Raw genomic sequence first — 17,970 nt, 5'->3', positions numbered from 1 at the left:
ATCGCTAAGTGGCCTGGGACCTGCCTTCTGCCTACCATCTCTATCCTTATGCGTTACTGCACAGTTGTGATCAATGTAATTGCCATGTTTTACAATATCTAGGCACAAGATAGCAAGTTAATGAACAACACTGTCAGATCTCAAATATCTGAATGTTCCACATTGTCCATTTAAGCCCAATCTTCAGCAATCTTTTAAGAGATTTGTTTGTGCTTCATTTATCTTTAAATATTAAAAAGGATGGCAAAATGAAAAAAAACTAGTCTGAAGGAAGGGTTGACAAGACAGACAGAAACCATATTTCTATCCATAGTGGCCACCAAGGAGCTATTACTGTTTGCCATATAAAAATGCATTACGAGCACGTGTAGCAAGATTCCTTACAAAAAGCAGCAGTTGTACAGTAGCCAGTTTTCAAAATTAAAATGTCCCTCATGTAAAATCCCGCTCACACACAGGAATAAAACTGTGGACTGAAGTTAATAGGAGTATAGCTGCATGAAGACAACAAGACTAGGCCCGGTCAATGCCTGGACTATATTAAAAAACAAAGTGCTTCATCACTTAATATACAAAGAAATCAAAGTTGCTTTTGAATGACACACACATACACACACACACACACACACAGACAAGTATCAAACAGTTTTGTTTTGTTTCTTTAAAGAAGGAAAACCACAGTGGCAAAACTTAAAAATTGCCAAATTTATTGTTGTTTAAATGACCATAGTAAAGGTATTGTACTTCCAGCTGAGATTTTGTGTGTTAAATTGCAATCCAAGTAAGGTATAAACTTGTATGTAACAGAAATGCTGACACAACCTTAGCTATCTTAGCACTACTGGGTGTTGCTATAATGCTTGATCCAAAAAAAAGAAAGATATACAACCGCCCTTTTAGAATTTTAGAACAGGTTATATTACCGCCAACTAAAACAAAAATGTATACAGATTTTATTTACTTGACTTGACTTTAATAGCTGGTAAAGTCATCCCTGTAGTGCTGTTGAAGTCAGTGCAGAAGACGACAATTACTGTGAAATATATCCCATCATTCTGAAAGCTTAATTGGGAGCTAAGCTTTTTCCACTGCTAAAACAATGTGAGTGTTTGTAAAGCAAAAATAGCCATTTGATTACATACTGCAGCCTTCTTATGTTAGACAGTTTTTTTTATTATTATACATATTTGAGTAACTGAAATAAGCGTCATATATACAGGGCCATGACAAAACAATGTAAATTGCATATTATGTTGACATTTCAAGCATTTTCTTTGTAACAACATTTGCATTCAAAGACAGATAGGAAAGCATATGAAGACAGTTTGAATCATGTTAGCAAATTCATTATTATTAACCTTATCCTCAAACCCCAAATTTGTATCAATCCAGTTAATATTTGGAGGTTACAGCATATACAATATTTACTGTTTGCATGCGTTGACCGGGCTGAAAAAGGAGGTCTGAATATATTTGCACTTCCAAAAGCACGTTCAGTGGCATCTTTGCCTTCCTTTGTCATGCTAGACAGCCACAGTACTCTGAAAGTTGTAATAACTTGAGCAAATAAGATGTCAGTTGTTTGTAAGCTAGTAAGTATAAAGATTAGTTCTTACATTGTTTTTTCAGAAATATATAGTTATAATTCGGTCTGGCCCTAGCTTCTGTGGAGCAAAGAAAAGACACCTGGTGCATGGCCAGACTCCAGTGACCCTTAGACGTATATCTGTGGAGTGAAGGGAATAGTTGCTTCTCATTAGCAGGCCTGGGGCATTGGTGTTAACAGGGAGGAGAAAATAGGGAGTCAACAGCTGCCAACAGATTTGAGTCAGTGTGTTTGACTTTACAGGGTTCTGCTTTCAAGATGAAAGGAGGATATGGGGGTGACGACAGCAAGACATTAGAGTGTGCTGGAAGGGCTGCTGACCACATGTGGGTCTCTATGCTACTCCACACTTGGCACATGCCAGGTGCAGGCTTTGGTTCATTTTAAATGTTACCCAAATACATGGTTTTGATGATATCACTGCCGCCAGGGCCGGCTCCAGGCACCAGCTTGGCAAGCAGGTGCTTAGGGCGGCCACTCCAGAGAGGGGCGGCAGGTCCAGCTATTCGGTGGACGGTCCCTCACTCCCGCTCGGAGCGAAGGACCTTCCGCTGAATTGCTGCCGTAGATCGCGGCTTTTTTTTTTTTGGGGGGGGCTGCTTGGGGCGGCCAAAACCCTGGACCCGGCTCTGACTGCTGCTGACCTTACCACTAATAAAACAAGTCAACAAAAGAAGACCAGGAGGATGTGCAAACAGGCTTAGAATAGCATCACTGGTACAAAACAATTGTTACAAATATCAGATCATCTTAGTCTGTGGATCTACCCCCAAACTGGCCTATGTTTTCTGGGGTGTCTTTGGTTGTGTACTGCGTTAAAAACAGCAGCAACTGGTAACAATCTGGCTGACCTTAAACCATGGGATGGTTGTCCCACTTCCCTATATTCTGTTGTTTCAGTCAGGCTGGAGGTATTCTGACACTCTGAGTGAGGAAAGTAGAAAGCAAGAGGCCCGCCCTACATTAGTGTGGGGCAAGAACTTACTCCAGTTCCCAGGGAAAGGAGTGATCCTGCTCTACAGCATGCCAGTCTGAAGCTGCCTGACTAAGGGAAAGAAGAATCAGAGCTGACTAAGAGAGGTCAGTTGGGGGTAGAAGAAAATCATACTTCCCTGCCCATTAATAGGTGGTCTTAGTTTTATTGGTTTTATTCCCCCTCCTTGTTTGCATTATGTAGGGAAGTAGGGCTTTAAGAAATAGTGTCTTCCATGCCTTACTGAGGGATTTTCACCCTGGACCATACATGTGTCCAGAACAAGAATAGACCTAAGTGAAAATGCTATACAGAGATCCAAGAAGATGCACCTGGCACACCAGACAGCTCTTGTCCACTTAGGACCTGATCCTGGGAACACCCTCAATTTTCATTGAAGTCAGTACCTCACGGCAGCATCACTGCACTTACTACCATTACATCAGTGCATATGCTGCTAAAACACAAAGCTGCAGCTGTGAGTTGTACAAAACCATGCTCAGCAACAAACTCCACATCTTGCAGTCTCCATGATCCTGTGTTGTTTCTACTACAACAACAATGCTCAGCTGTTTGACTAATGCACTGGAAAGGAGAAGGCAGGTGTGCGTCACTCAATTACAGGCCTCTACTTCATAATAGTGGCTGTTAGTCTAGCTCTTGGCTGGGGTAAGTTCTCTGGGTGACTAAGACTGCTATGCAGCCATTTGAGCCACTGTAAAATACTAAATAATTGTTCTGGGATCTGCCAGAGCCAATTTCATTCAACAGTATGTCCCCTTTTTTGTTCCACACAGCTGTAAACACATTAGAAATAATCAGGGGTGTTTAAGGAGCTAGGCAAACTAGTTTCAACTGTTATTTATCATTTGTACTGTGAGAACCGCTTACAGGCCTCAAACAGGGTGAGGCCCTATTTGTGTAACTTAACAAAAATAGAAGGTGACAGTCCCTTCCAAAGAGCTTACAGTCTAAAAGGTGGAGTTGACTTTTGCTCAGTGCAAGAGAGCCTATGAGAGTCTGGAATAGTGTGAGTAAGGGCTGCTTCCAGGAATCCATAGAATCATAGAAATGTATGGCTAGAAGAGACCTCAAGTGGTCATTAAGTGTAGCCCTCTACTCTGAGGCAGGACCAAGTAATCATAAACTATCCCTGACAGATGTTTGCCCAGCCTGTTCTTAAAAATCTCCAATGATGGGGATTCCATAACCTCACTGGGAAGCCTAATCCAGAGCTTAACTACATTTACAGTTAGAAAGTTTTTCCTAATATCTAACCTAAATCTCCCTTGCTGCAGATTACTTCTTTACTTATTACTTCTCATCCTTCTTTCACTGGACATGGAGAACAATTGATCACCATCCTCTTTACAGCATCCCTTAACACATCTGAAGACTTATCAGGTCCCCCCTCAATCTTCTGAAGACTAAACATACCACAGAATATTACCCTTTTTTGCACCTGCATCACATTGTTGACTCATATTCAATTTGTGATCCACTGTAAGCCCCAGATCCTTTTCAGCTGTACTGGCCAGTTATTCCCTATTTTGTAGTTGTGCCTTTGATTTTTCTTTCCCTAAGAGAAGGGCTTTGCACTTGTCTTTACTGAATTTCATCTTGTTGATTTCAGAACAATTCTCTAATTTGGCAAGGTTGTTTTGAACTCTAATCCTGTCATCCAGAGTGCTTGCACCCCTTCCCAGCTTGGTGCCATCTGAAAATTTTATAAGCACACTTTATGATCCATTATCCAAATCATTAATCAGAATATCGTCTAGTATCCACAGTGCTTGTACCCATGTAACGAGATACTAAGCAGGACCCTGACACCATTCTCAGTATGTCCTATCAGAAAATTTTCATAAATATAAATACAAACGTTAGCAGCATTGACTAAAATATTTCTAGGTTTCTCTTCAACACACAATGTCTTTTTTTCTGAAAGTAGGAACAGTGGAGAGGGAAAAAAAAAAAAAAAGAGTTCCAGCCACACATCCTCACAATTAGAGCCTGCTCTTGCTCCTGCTCCCATTGACATAAGTGGCAAAATTACCACTGAATTCAATAAGCTACCTCCGTGGAGGTGCTGAGTACTTGTAACTTCCACTGGCATCAATTAGCGTTGTAGGAACTCAGCACCTTTTAGGATCTGGCTACAGGAGCAAAGGATCAGACTCTTTACCTTTGAGGGAACACTCTCCTTTAACTGCCCCTTTCCCTTGAACTACATTGAAATTCACGCCTGAGCTGAGGATTAGCATAAACTCATGCTCCATTACGTCTCACTAAAGGCACTATTTGAGGGCTTATAAGGAATTTAAATTGTGCAGAGACTTTGTATTGGCCTTCTGCCTGAGGTGACCCCCTACAGAGCAAAGAACTTAGATGAAGAACAACAATTAATGCAGGAAAACTTTCTTACAGAAAAAATGCAATAAAAATAGTAGCAAGTCAAAAGAGTGACAAATATTCAAGTTAACAGAACTCTTAAAAATTAACTTTATCTGAAAATGGGAATAAATCCAAGAACTCCAAGTTAATACTTTTTCAATATTTCATATGATATACCTAAATTAGATGTTATGTAACGCCAATACAGTTCAATCTTTACATTTAGAAGATATGGAAAGAGATAAAACGTAAACTCAATCTGTACCTTATTATTCAAAAACAAAAACTTTCCTAGAAGTCTTTGTCCTGACTAAGGCTAGGTCTACACTACGAGGGGCGGGGGGGCGGGTGGTTGACCTAAGATACGCAACTTCAGCTACGTGAATAGCACAGCTGAAATTGCGTATTTTAGGTCGACTTACCTGGCTGTGAGGACGGCGGCGAGTCGACCGCTGCCGCGCCGCCGTCGACTCCGCTTCCGCCTCTTGCTGCGGTGGATTTCTGGAGTCGACGGCAGAGCCATCGGGGATCGATTTTATCGCGTCTTCACTAGATGCGATAAGTCAATCCCCAATAGATCGATTGCTACCCGTTGATCCGGTGGGTAGTGAAGACGTGCCCCTAAGAAATCATTCAGTCTGACTTACACATCAGATTTTAGCAGTACATTTTTCTACACAGAAAAGTAACTGCCATAGCATAGACTGATTTTTCTATAATGAAGAGAAGAAATTCATTTCCAAACAGAACTTTACCCTGAAGGCCAAAGTCCACCAAGTGGTTCTTTTCTTACATTACCTAGGAAAAGTAATGCTTTAAAATATAGTGTCTTCTATGCTGTTCTGCCTTTGTATTTGGACTCCTGAGCTTATGACCAAGAATTGCAGAAGCAGTTTTATATTGCACTTTCTTTAGGGAGGCAAATTACGGGGTGGGCCTAGTGCTTTATTTAGAACACTCAAACTATTAACATATTTGCACCAGTAGGTTTTCCATTAAGGAAAACTGCACCTGTTTTGCTCACTCCTGGAAGCCAATTCTACAATCCATACAGACAAAACACCTACTGACTTCAATGGGAATTTTCTCCCAGTAAAGGCTGTAAGAGTAAGTATCATTTCCAGGAACAATTCTCCAAATAAGCCGGAGAGCACATGTAACAGGGATAGTCTAGAATGGGAGCCAAACACATGTGCAGAGTCAGCCCCCAGGTATCTGACAGCTACAAGCCTCCAGATACCTGAGGATTGTGTCTGCTTTCTGGTAAACTAAGGGTCAGGGGGAGGAGGAACGTGAGAGAGAGAGAGAATAAGCAGACAGTTTCAGACTTTTTAAACATCTGCTCTCCTATCAGTCCAAAAATCTACATAATGGGCTAGATTTTGGCAGGGTGGGTGGAAGCTATGATTATGAGTTATGTTTTCCAATGGATGGTAGGGCACTGGGTCATTGAGCATCTGCTATAACACTGAAATGGACAAATCCTACATTTTCTGCCCCACACAATGTGCTGGGATGTAGCATCAATAGTTGCAATAATATTTTTTCACAGTGTAAGCTACAGCCCTGTACAAAAGCACAGACACAGCCGTGTAAAGTACACTGACTGAACGAGTGAGGAAACACCATCCTGAAGCCTGGATGCTTATCCGACTCTAGAGGGCCCCATTAGGTCCACACAGTCATCCCTAACTATGGTGCTGGTCAGTAGGTGTGCTACTTTGCTTCTGGTATCATGAGGTATTATTTTGTCTAAATATCAGCAGTTTTTCAAGATTGTAAAGTTACTAAAGCAAAAGGCTTAGTCTGTCCCTCAACAAGGGACTTATTGTTTTAGCAAGGTGGCTGTCTCCAGGACTTTCAAAAAAAATGAAATCTGCAGTTTATTTGTGGTGATTAGCGTATCTTATCCTGTGAACCCTCTCACACAGTGGGCTGAGCAAAATGACTACTTTTACTTAGGAGAAGGAGAATGTGGGCCGTTGCTGTTCATTATGCGTTCAGAGTTGCAATGCCAGTTAGAATAGATCCAGGCTAATGCAGTTTTCCCTGCCTCCAATGGTTCCCTTCCCAAGCCTCCCTAAGGGCTATAGTGGAGGTCTATCCACACACTTGGAAACATTGTATTAATCTAAAATATATAGCATTCATATACTAAAGCTATGCAAAATCTTATTTTTATATCATTTGGCATTTTCTTTGTGATAACTTATTATAAGTTATATACAACTAGTCTTATTTTAGTCATTCGTTGTACATGTACGGCCTATCGCTAGTGCAATTACAACCACGTCCCCCCTCTTTTGGTTAAAACATGTCTAAGACTCTAATACAATTTGGAAATATAGTTGTGGTCCTGCTCACAGGTTGGGATGGCCCTTTAAGGGGGACAGGCTTAGCTCCACCTATGATTAATTAGCTGCCTATCAGGGGATGGGTTTGAGGTCAGGAATCAGGTGATAGCCTGCAGATTACCTCCTCCTCAGATAAAAGATCAGAAATCAGCTCGGGTACCCAGAGATCTGCAAGAGGCCCTGGGTGAAGGGAAAAGACTTTGAAATGGGCTAATCAGCAGGATGTGGTTTACTTGTTTGATTTAAGTTAGACTGTCTTGGTTTTGACTCATAACCCTATCCTTGAAGAAAGGAACTGAAATTTTGCTGCTGTTGGGAGCTTTATTTGATGCACTGGCTGGTGAGATGGTTTATACTACCATATGGAACCTGATTGTAACTGTCCCCCGACACAGTCCCCTTTAACTATAGAGTAGACAGCCCGTACATGTGGAAGAGATTAAAAAGTATTTAGGATTATTATATTCTGTTGAAATATTGATTTTATAACTATTAATACCACTCCAGCATGGCTCATCAGAAATAAGAACACAATGAAATAACATCAGCCAGAAACTAAAACCATTTTTGAAAACTTAAACCAATCACTTGATACATTTGTGTACATCCCACACATATCCTTGATTTCCCTAGTTTGCATATCTGTACTTAATGCCCTATTTTAAAAAATTCTACAGCTGGCAGAATTAGCCCAGTCCCCTTGCTCAGCACCTTTGGACACTGATCCAAATTTTCCCCATGGCCAAAAGCAGAATACTGTGGAGACTACTGTACATTAGCACTCCCTGGAGGGACGGATTTACAGATTTTGTTAGGTTTTACAGGTAATCACAATGTAATTTGCATTATCGGCTGTCACCACTGTATAGCCCACAGCGATACATCAAGTGGACTGATGGTAGCATGCTGTGTGAGTAAACCAGCATTAACATGGAAGAGGAAGAGATTCTACCAGACTAGCAGACTGCCTGTATCTGACCAGCCTCAGAGTCAAATTTAAAAGCATAATACATTTTAAAAAACGTATCTAGGGAACAGTCATGCTATTATGAATGGTCATCCTACAGGTATGGAACTTGGACAGGCAAAAGCACAGGTGTCAAAATTCCCTATTTGGCAGGCTCTGGCCAAGGTTTCAAAAATCCATCCCAGAGAAATTTTAATGTCCCCAGTCGGTGAGTAGGAAAAGGCATGTAACGCTCTGTCAGAAGGGCCATTAGGCTATCACCCTATTTATTACATTGTCTCTGGAAAATAACTACAAAAGAAATTTGTAAAACCACTTTCACCAGTGAGTGAACAGGCATTTGACACCAAACGGGAACAAGGCAGTTAATTGGTTACAAACTGGATTCATTTTTTAAAATTACTTCTTAGGATGTACATGAACAGCAGTGGTCCCCAAACTTTTGTGGGTCGTGCCCCCATCTCTCTGTCTGCACCCCCCTGGAACCATGGCCAGGAGTGGAGCCACGGCTAAGGGAGGGGATGCCGACAGGGGTATGGGGCAGAGGATGCGGCTGCAGCTGGGGGTGGGTCTGGGCCTGAGGATGGGGCGGGACTCAGAGCGGGGCCATAGCCAGGCCACAATGGGGGCTCGAAGCCAAGCCTGCAGCCAGATGCGGAGCCGTGCCAAGGCTGTAGATGGGATCAGGCACAGGGCCAGGAGCTGAGGCCGCAGCTGGAGTAGAGCTGTGGACGGGGCTCAGTGACCCTTCCTCCCTGTCCCCTGTGGGAGCTGGCCCAGCCTGCCACACCCCTCTCTGAAAGTTCCTTGGTGCCCCACCCTAGGGGAGCGTGTCCCACAGTTTGGGGGCCTCTGATGTATAGGGATTAATGGGACAAACGTGGATACTGAGAGACTCTTAAAATTATGTTTCTAGATCACACTTCAGATCACCTCTGCCTGCAGGATCTGGCTCATGGCCATATCAAATTCTTATTGTGTCACTCAGCCAGGTCTGCAAAGCTGAATTTGAGTAACAAATCTAATTAATTGTGTCTTCGACCATTTTCTTAGGATTTCAGCAAGTCCAGAAAATACTGTCCATTAGAGTATACAATATATAATGCACCTTACAGTGAAAACCAAACCAAAACATACTATTTTGAAGTTTAGAGAGGATACTGTGAAACTGCAGTAATTCTGAAAAATGTCTGCTTCATCACTTGTGCAGCAGAACAGAAGAAAATATGCATGGCTCTTTTATAGGCTGTAGGTTACTACTTGACCTCAAATAAACTGAAAGGCACAAGACACAAGAAGGTTGAAGGAAGATCTGACAATAACCGTTACCTTCTGGTTTATTACAAGGTTCCAACTAGAAGCTACTTGCCAGGACTGGTATATTTGAATATTTACCCTCTGGATTGTCTTCATTTAGACTAAAAGATACTTTATGTCCTTACTGAAAAACAACATTATTACACATACCTTGTAATTTCATAGGAGAAATACAAATATGTCTGTATATTAGATCTTGCTTCTACAATGTTTTAAAATGTGCTATAGAAATGATCAGACTACTTATATTTAATTACTATTACTGTTCTACAACAGGCTTTTTATCATCTAGGAGAGAATAAACAGTATGATTTACAATAAATATATTTCAAGTTAAAAGATATTGTACCTAAATTTAACACTGTAATAGGATCTCCAAGATTAATTCCATTTTATATATTGCAGCAAAAATAACATTTCTAGTAGGAAGGAATTACTTATAAACCTAGCAAGATCTAGACATTCACATATTTGTGTAAACAACTTAACAAGGTTTATTACATTTCCAGAAAGTCTCTGCTTTTACAGTAGGATTTCAGCTAAATTTTATTTTATGTACTGTGGCAAATATATAACAGTGCTTATATCCCTCACAAATTTAAACTGGAAAAATGGACTGCCATTATTTATCAAGCATGGCACCCTTGTCTTTGTTTCACAAGTGGCTATACCTGGGTGTAAACAAAATGTTAGAGCGAGGTATTCCGGATGAAGTGCAGATAAAGTTGGAGGATGTTTTCATGATGAACTGTGAAGGTCCTGGCAGTAAATACCTAAAAATGATTTTAAAAAAGTGGAATTTAACTGAAAAGATTACATTCAAAGGCAAAGGAGTTAGTCATTCATGTGCCTCACAATCTTGGTATGTCAGACTTTTGTACATTCACACATGGAGTACTGTGTGGCAGGCCTTTGCCTCAGACAACAAAGGAAATGGTTTAATAAATAAACATTTATTTATTATTATTATCATTTATTTATTATTACAACCTATAGATAGCCATAGCAAAACTGCAGCCTACTTTGGGTCATATATTTTGCCACTGATTTCTTAATGGTAAAGATGTTAAATGCTTGCAATAGCCAGCCTTTTATGGGGGTGAAGGAGGGGGGGGAAGAAGACCAGTCACTTATCTAAAGCTATTTCTAACCTGTCACCCAAGGATCTCAATTAGAATAGTATTATTTTTCCCAGATTAAAAATGGGTTAAAAACTGAGACCTAAAGAGATTAACTGACCTATAAAAAATGAAACAGTAATTCAGTGGCAAAGACAGGCAAAAAAATACATATAGTTTTGAACCCCCGTTTTCTGCTCTAATCATTTGACTATCCCTAGCTGTTTTAAATATGGGCATGCCATCACCACTATCCAAGTAATGCAAACACCCCAGATTTCTGCAATCTACTAATTCATCATTAATCAGTGACTCGGTTATTTTTTTTTAAATCAGATTAGCTAAGGATCTATTTCAGACAACATTACGAACATTCATTCATCATCAGTTTCTTAATATTCATTTTTAAATCTGTTTCTTATTACCAGTTCTTATAATTAATTGGAGGAGTCATTAGATGAGCACAAAAAACTATACAAAACATCCACATTAAATCAAAATTTCATGAGTGATGGGCAATGCCCGAACAGATTACATACACCACAGATTATATAATGTATTGTTTAAAAAGTGTAGCATCATTCTAGGGAATCATATTGATTAATGATGAGCAAGTGCATTGAAAGAGTTCTGAGGATTAATCCTACTAATCACAGGGAAAGGGGAAATGTCATGACTGTTAATAGGAAACATCTGCTCTATGAGAAAGTGTAAATGTTTGATTTGTTTAAGCCCTAAGGAAGGCCATTATTGCCAAAGGCTAATCAATTTGCTACAAACAAAGGGCCTGATCTTAGGGGAGGCTAAGCACCTTTTGTGCGGAGGTGCTCAGTATCTCACAGAACATCTGAGCAGTTCTGATGAAGTATGAGATGTTACATCTATGCTTGTTTGGAAAAGTTTAAGGATCTAACCAGCAGGGGGAAGAGGGGTTGGGGATGACCACATTCCTTCAAGTTTCTTTTAGAAGTGAATGTTGTTAGGATTCAAAAGGTCAGAGGCTTTTTTTTAAAAAAAGCTTGTGTTACGAGATTTGAGTATCCTGACTGGAAAAGAAGTCTGGCTGTGTTTTCACAGCATTTTTACTTTTATTTTGAAGGTCTGTGAAGAAAACATAATTGATCATTTACCTTGGTATTCCCAATAATGTCTGATAACAGAGCTCTGGGACTACTGAACTGTATAGTGAACATTATTTTTGAAATATGTTTAACAATTTTTGAGCTTGTTCTATGCAATAAAGTTAAAATAATGACTGGTTTTCCATCAGGAACAGTATCACTGGGAATTAGACATACAGTAATGTGTAAAGTGCCAAATACGTACAAATAGCCAATTGCAACTGGAGATGTATCTGACAAAGCTGCCAAAAAAGTGCACATAAACGTAGCCCGAAAATAGTTTCCCTCTCAAGAAAGCCCAACAGAGCTATACAAATGAAACGTTACAGAGTTATGAAAAAAAATAGCTTTAAATGACTCTCTGCCCATATGCTGCAGTTTACAGGGTCTTGTTCATACTATATCACAGTAACAGTCAACAAAATTATTATTAGCAGTAAAAATCCTTTAATATAATTTCCTTGATAGCTTAAAAATACAAACCCAGGTGCAACGTGAAATTGTGTAGTGATTACTCTTAAGGGAAATAACGTCACTGTTACCTTGTACATATTAGGGCTGACTGGACAAATAAAAGCAAACCCAGTTGATATAAAAGGGTTTCTTTCCCATAAAGAAAATAGGAAGCCCCTTCTTTATGCAGAACATATTGGTTAGTGTAGTGTAGTGTAGTGTAGTGTATAAATGTAATGTTTTTTGAGATAAATGCAGACTGGTTGTAGCTTTTAATCAAAGTTATCCTGACAGCTATGCTGCTACAGATATAAAAGTTACTATTTTGTAACTGCTATGCACTTATCTAAAACAGAGGGCCAGATTCTGCTCATATTTGAAATCCATGATTATACTTCCATTGAGACTTCAATAGTCACAGAAAATGGCCAAAGCAGGCCTGTTAGCTAGGCAATACTCTAGAGTGATTTGATTGGTCTGAACAGTTATGGCTGGTTTTTGATTGAAAAAAATTACCTCCTGTATTAACAATGGCAGTAAGAATTACTTTGTTTCATCTTTTTTTATTTTACCACTCTACTATTATAAGCTCATTTGTATATGAATATTGCATATGGTTCATTTTGTGGCTAAATTACCTCTACTTTTGCTGTGAACAATCACCTTCTGTTTCCAGCTGGTATTAAATTATGTTAGAGCCCCTGAAACATTCACATGACAATAGCAGAAAGTTTAATATATCAAATAACTAGTTAAAGACATATTGCTTAAGCAATTAAGTCATACAGTAGGTTTAACTGATAATATATATTGAGTTTATTTTCTACATGACATAGTAGTAGCTATTTTAAGGAATAAACACTGCCCTTGCAGAGAACTGCATGACTTTTAAAATGAACAAACCATTTGTAGGTTTATGTACTGAATGATCCAAATTACTAGGGTAAGAGAAGCATTCAGAACATAAATCTGAAACTTACCTTTAATTCTGCATTTCAGGACCATTACGTCACAGATCACTGGCTCCCCACTCCTAGTGATGTTTCAGTAAGAGTCAGCATGCTGACAATATTATAACTCTGCTGAAGAACTGACCCTGCCCATGGAGAGTCAGGTAAGTGCCAAAATATTTTTTTTTTACTATATTGTGCTGTTTTGCAAGGTTTTAACAAAATGTTTATACCCTTTGGCAAAAACAATAAGAAAAACTTTCATGTCTGCAGTTTTTAGAAGTCAACTTTGCAAAACTGTGCAACACAGTAAGTCAGATGGCACTTACCTGACCATGGCCTAGAGCTATGCTCCTGGGGGATTCCATAGTGGTTGCGAAGCCAGCAAAGTCATACATGTTAGGGCACTCCTAGGAATGCAAACCAGGAATCAATTACTCTGAGGAATCTGAGAAAAGGAAGAAAGGCAAGTTTCAATTCAGTTACGTATAGAATGCCTTTCTTACCCTGGCTATTGGGGCATTAAGCAAACAAAACTTTTAATAAGTTAGTTTCAAATAAAATGAGTATGGTAAATCTCCTCTTAACCCAGCAAGGATAATTCTTGTTGCGTTCACTACCGCACTATAGAAATCATAATGACAGGAAGTAGGGCTGGAAGGAAATGCTCATCCTTTATGTTGCAGACAGTGAACTAGTTCTTGTAGCTTTTTCCTGGTCTAGAGCAGTGGTTCTCTACCTGTTTACCATTGTGGGTGCATATGCAGCTCTCTCTTTGTTATATGGGCCACATCCACACAATATCTATACACTTGTATGGCACTGAGGAGGTCACATGGGCTGTAGCTATGTGCAGGTTGGGCCACAAGCAGCCCATGGGCTGCAGGTTGAGACCACTAGCCTAGAGGGAAGTATACGCATATAATTTAAAATCTGATCATACATTCCAATATGTCTCATAATTAGAAATATGAAAGTAAATACCTTGTATCATCCCAGTCAGGGCTAATTCCAGTAAGAGATCCTCTTGAATCTGCTGAATATTTGTAAGCCACCAGCAGGCAGTGTTTACAAAGCTGTACAATTCGTTGACAACACTGGAGTTGTTCAGGAGTCACCACCTCTGTCCTTTTACTGAATATGGTCTCCCAAGAACTTCTGTTGGCATGGAAACAGACATGACCTCATATTTTCTGTTACAAATGGCAATCTAAAAGCTTTACTACTGCACATGAGATTTAGCAGTGGAGGAGTAAGAGAAATAAAGTGTGACCTTGCCTGTTTACAGGAAAGGCCTATGCTATTTAACCCATGTACTGACAGATGGTGGGAATATAAAATACAAATTAAGAAATTAATCTTCATATTGCAAAATGATCACAACCCATTTTTCATTCAGTATGTCCCCTAAAGCATTTATAGGACCATTGTTTAGGTTTAGCACATAAAGATTTACTGCCATGTAATTTTAAATGGTGTTCTACATCATGAGACACACAAAATACTGATTTATTTTTAACAAGCTACTATCTGAATAGTCTGTGTTGCCAAAGTAATTATATAGCATGCTAATACTTTCATTAATTAGTCATATTCAGGAGTCCATGATATTAAGCATGAAAAGAATAACAAATGATACATATGACGGTTGAATATAAATGTTCAAAATACTGTGCTCTGTTTCACATTTCCAAAAAGATAGATAAATGGAAGCATTTCATATTTCATTTCTCTACCAGAACTATTCAAAACGTCATGGGAAGGGAGTTTCTCAGTCTAGACCATTTGAACATTAGCACATTGCTGTAACTGGGCGGGGGAGACTGCTCTTTATCAAGTCAGAGAAGTATAATTAAAACTTTCAGTTTGTGTCTGGTAAATTTTTCCATCTGAAATAACCACACACCTGGTACTTTTGTTTCCATTAACATTTTATTTCCAAAATCGTTTAGTCCCTTCAGCTTTTCAGTGCACAGAATTTTAAGGCTACCTCGCTAGTCTAACTAGGTGCATTTCACCACAGTAAGGAGGAATTAGTCCTGTGCACAGGGCTCACTCAGTATTTGTGTTTATGCACAACTTACTATATGAATATTACATGAATATTCATACATGAATACTATATGAATATTCAGATATGATTACAGAGAACTATATGGGTGTCCAAAGGCAAAATTTGTACTTGAAACCCCTTTCCCTATAAAAAAATGAAAGCCCTGTATGATGACTTAGATGGCCGGCAAGCTTGGGTTTGATTTTTTTTTTTTTAATGAAATACTCATTTCATACAGTATGTGTGCGGGAGAGGTGTGGGGGGAGGGATCCTTGCATCCCTCCTCCAGGTTCTAAGCATTGGAAGTGTAACCAGAGTGAAGTCTTGGCCTCAGTGATGTCAATGGTAGTTTTTTCCCAAAAACTTCAATGGAGCCAGGATTTTATCCTCCACATAGGGGTTTGAATAAGAGACATAAAATAGGATGTCTGTTTGGGCTTAGTGAAAATTCAGGGCTGATGCTATATCAGTGCATGAACAGGAAACGTGACAAGTAAAATCGGAGGTAATTTGGGGTATATCTAATTCGCTTTTGGCATGGCACACCACCATGGAAAGGGGATACAGGAAGACAACAAGGGAAGGCCATGCTGGAGTATGCAATATTCTAAATCATGTGTGAGCCTTTATTTGAAATTTGATTTTTAATCAAACTGGTACTATCACTTTTCTAGTACTCCTTTTGATTTTGTGCAGGTAATTAAAGCAAATGTATCATTAATTAATTAGCTATGTCTAGATTATACCATACAGATACCATATATTAATACACAAGTGTTTTTTGTGCATATGTTAAAGTCATTCTACATACACCTAATATAACTAACACAAAACCTAATGACGGGAAGGGCATGACGAGTTAAAGCTACTAACAATAACTATCCTCTATTCCTTGCCCAGAGAGAGACACTTTATCACTAGCCCCCACCACCATACACCACAGAGAATGCACCACAACTTTAACTCTGCCTTAGTAGGGAAACCAGCATCTTCTTCCCCAAATTCCATCTGCCCACCTCTACCACAGAGGCACCAAACTTCGCTCCCCCAGTGTCCCTACTATTCACTTCTGTAAAACTTCAGACACCCTACGCGGCAAAGTTAAGGCTCCAGCATGTTCTCTTTGGGGTATGGTGACTGGGCTAGTGGTAAAGTATGTCTCTGGCTGGAGAAAACAGAGGCTATGTACTGCTGACAGCCATAACTTTCTATTTCCTTGTTTTGTAGGTTCTGTATTAGGTATATTGCATGTAGAGCAACCTCAACACCCCACAGTGACACTTCCCCCTTCACCCCCCAAGTGTTTGCGTATATTAGTTTCCTAGGTTTTTTTTAAAAGGATGTTTGACAAAGCAATAACTCCTTTAACAAGGAACAGGAATTTTGTCAAAGACTTCAGCTCGACTCCTGAGCCATATGGTTGCCAACTTCAGTTGGATGAATTCCTGGAGATTTTATCACACGACCTAATCTTTAATTAAAGATTAATCTTTAATTCCAGGAGACTCCAGGACAATCCTGGAGGGTTGACAACCCTACTGATCCAGCTGGGCTCTCTGACAAAGGCACTGTTCTGCGTGAAAGGAGCTGTTGCTATATCAAAGATCCTGCTCTTCACTGAATTGTTCAGTGGGCTCCAGTGCTGTGTTCCTGAATCAGTTGAACAGGAAACCTGATCAACTTTTGAACAAGAAACATTTTCGTAGAAAAATGTTTGATTTCTGAAAATAAAAATCATCACAAATTGAAGCTTCTAAAACAATATTAAATGTTAAAAATATTAAAAAGCAATATTAAAAGCAAGAGGTTCACATACATCTTGTGTAAAGCAATGCTAACTGTAATACTATATAACACTAAAAATTAAGGGATTATTGTATCAGCAGTCCAAAAATCATTTGGGGGCATGAAGTGCGTCCCTACATCTCTAAGTGGCTACATAAAGGAAGTAAATTAAGATTGGGGAAATATGGCCCTTTTCTATTACACTGACCCAAGTCCACTAAATTGTGGGTGTGTGCATCTGTCCAATGCAACAGTGCCACAGAGTTTTCTCTAGAGTCTAGAGGTACCATCTTCAGTACCACCTTCAAATGAGTTCCTCATGCTTTGAAGCAAGGTTACTTTGCACCAGAAGTTGATAGCAGGCTCCAATGCACTGGGGAGTGAGGATGTGTCGTGTAATGGACATACATAACATTTCTTAGAACAAGTGAAGGTGAGACTTAGAGGAGGTGACTTTTTTCCTTCTTTGTGTGCTCGCATATGTCCATTACACTGTAGGTAACTCCTATGCTGATAACCCAGGCAGCAGTCTCATTGGAAGTCTCACTGGAAGAGGCACTGTAGGACCACTTTACCTACATTACCATCTTCCCTTGACACTACTGACAGTGCATAGTGTCTGATGAACATATGAATGGAAGACCATGTCCCTGCCCTGTAGATGTCCATAATCGGGACATGTGCCACAAATGCTGCTGAGGTTGCACGTGCTCTGGTTGAGTGTGCTGTGAGTTTATCAGAAGCACTATCCCTTTGGCAGTATAACACATCATGATGCAGCTGGTAATCCATGTAGTGAGTCTAAGATCTGATTGGATGATCTCTCACACACCCCTGTATAAGAAACAAAGGAATGTGAAGAAGCTCGAAAGGGCTTTG

At 39.6% G+C, this 17,970-nt stretch overlaps 1 protein-coding gene across 1 annotated transcript in view; it reads right to left on the bottom strand.

Annotated features, from left to right (window-relative positions):
• Window positions 1-9,595: 9,595 nt before the first annotated feature.
• The window catches only part of TTLL7 (tubulin tyrosine ligase like 7), a 74,102-nt gene continuing 65,727 nt past the window's right edge, over window positions 9,596-17,970 (bottom strand). Inside the window, exons 19-20 of the mRNA XM_054037927.1 lie at window positions 14,238-14,411; window positions 9,596-10,384 (exon numbers count right to left, since the gene is read on the bottom strand). Of these exons, the coding sequence (XP_053893902.1) occupies window positions 10,267-10,384; window positions 14,238-14,411 (292 nt within the window). The 3' untranslated portion in view covers window positions 9,596-10,266. The remainder of the gene's footprint in view (window positions 10,385-14,237; window positions 14,412-17,970) is intronic.

Source organism: Malaclemys terrapin, chromosome 8, assembly GCF_027887155.1.
Source record: "Malaclemys terrapin pileata isolate rMalTer1 chromosome 8, rMalTer1.hap1, whole genome shotgun sequence".
Classification (NCBI taxonomy): domain Eukaryota; kingdom Metazoa; phylum Chordata; order Testudines; family Emydidae; genus Malaclemys; species Malaclemys terrapin.
This window is presented reverse-complemented; position numbering and strand designations above follow the sequence as displayed.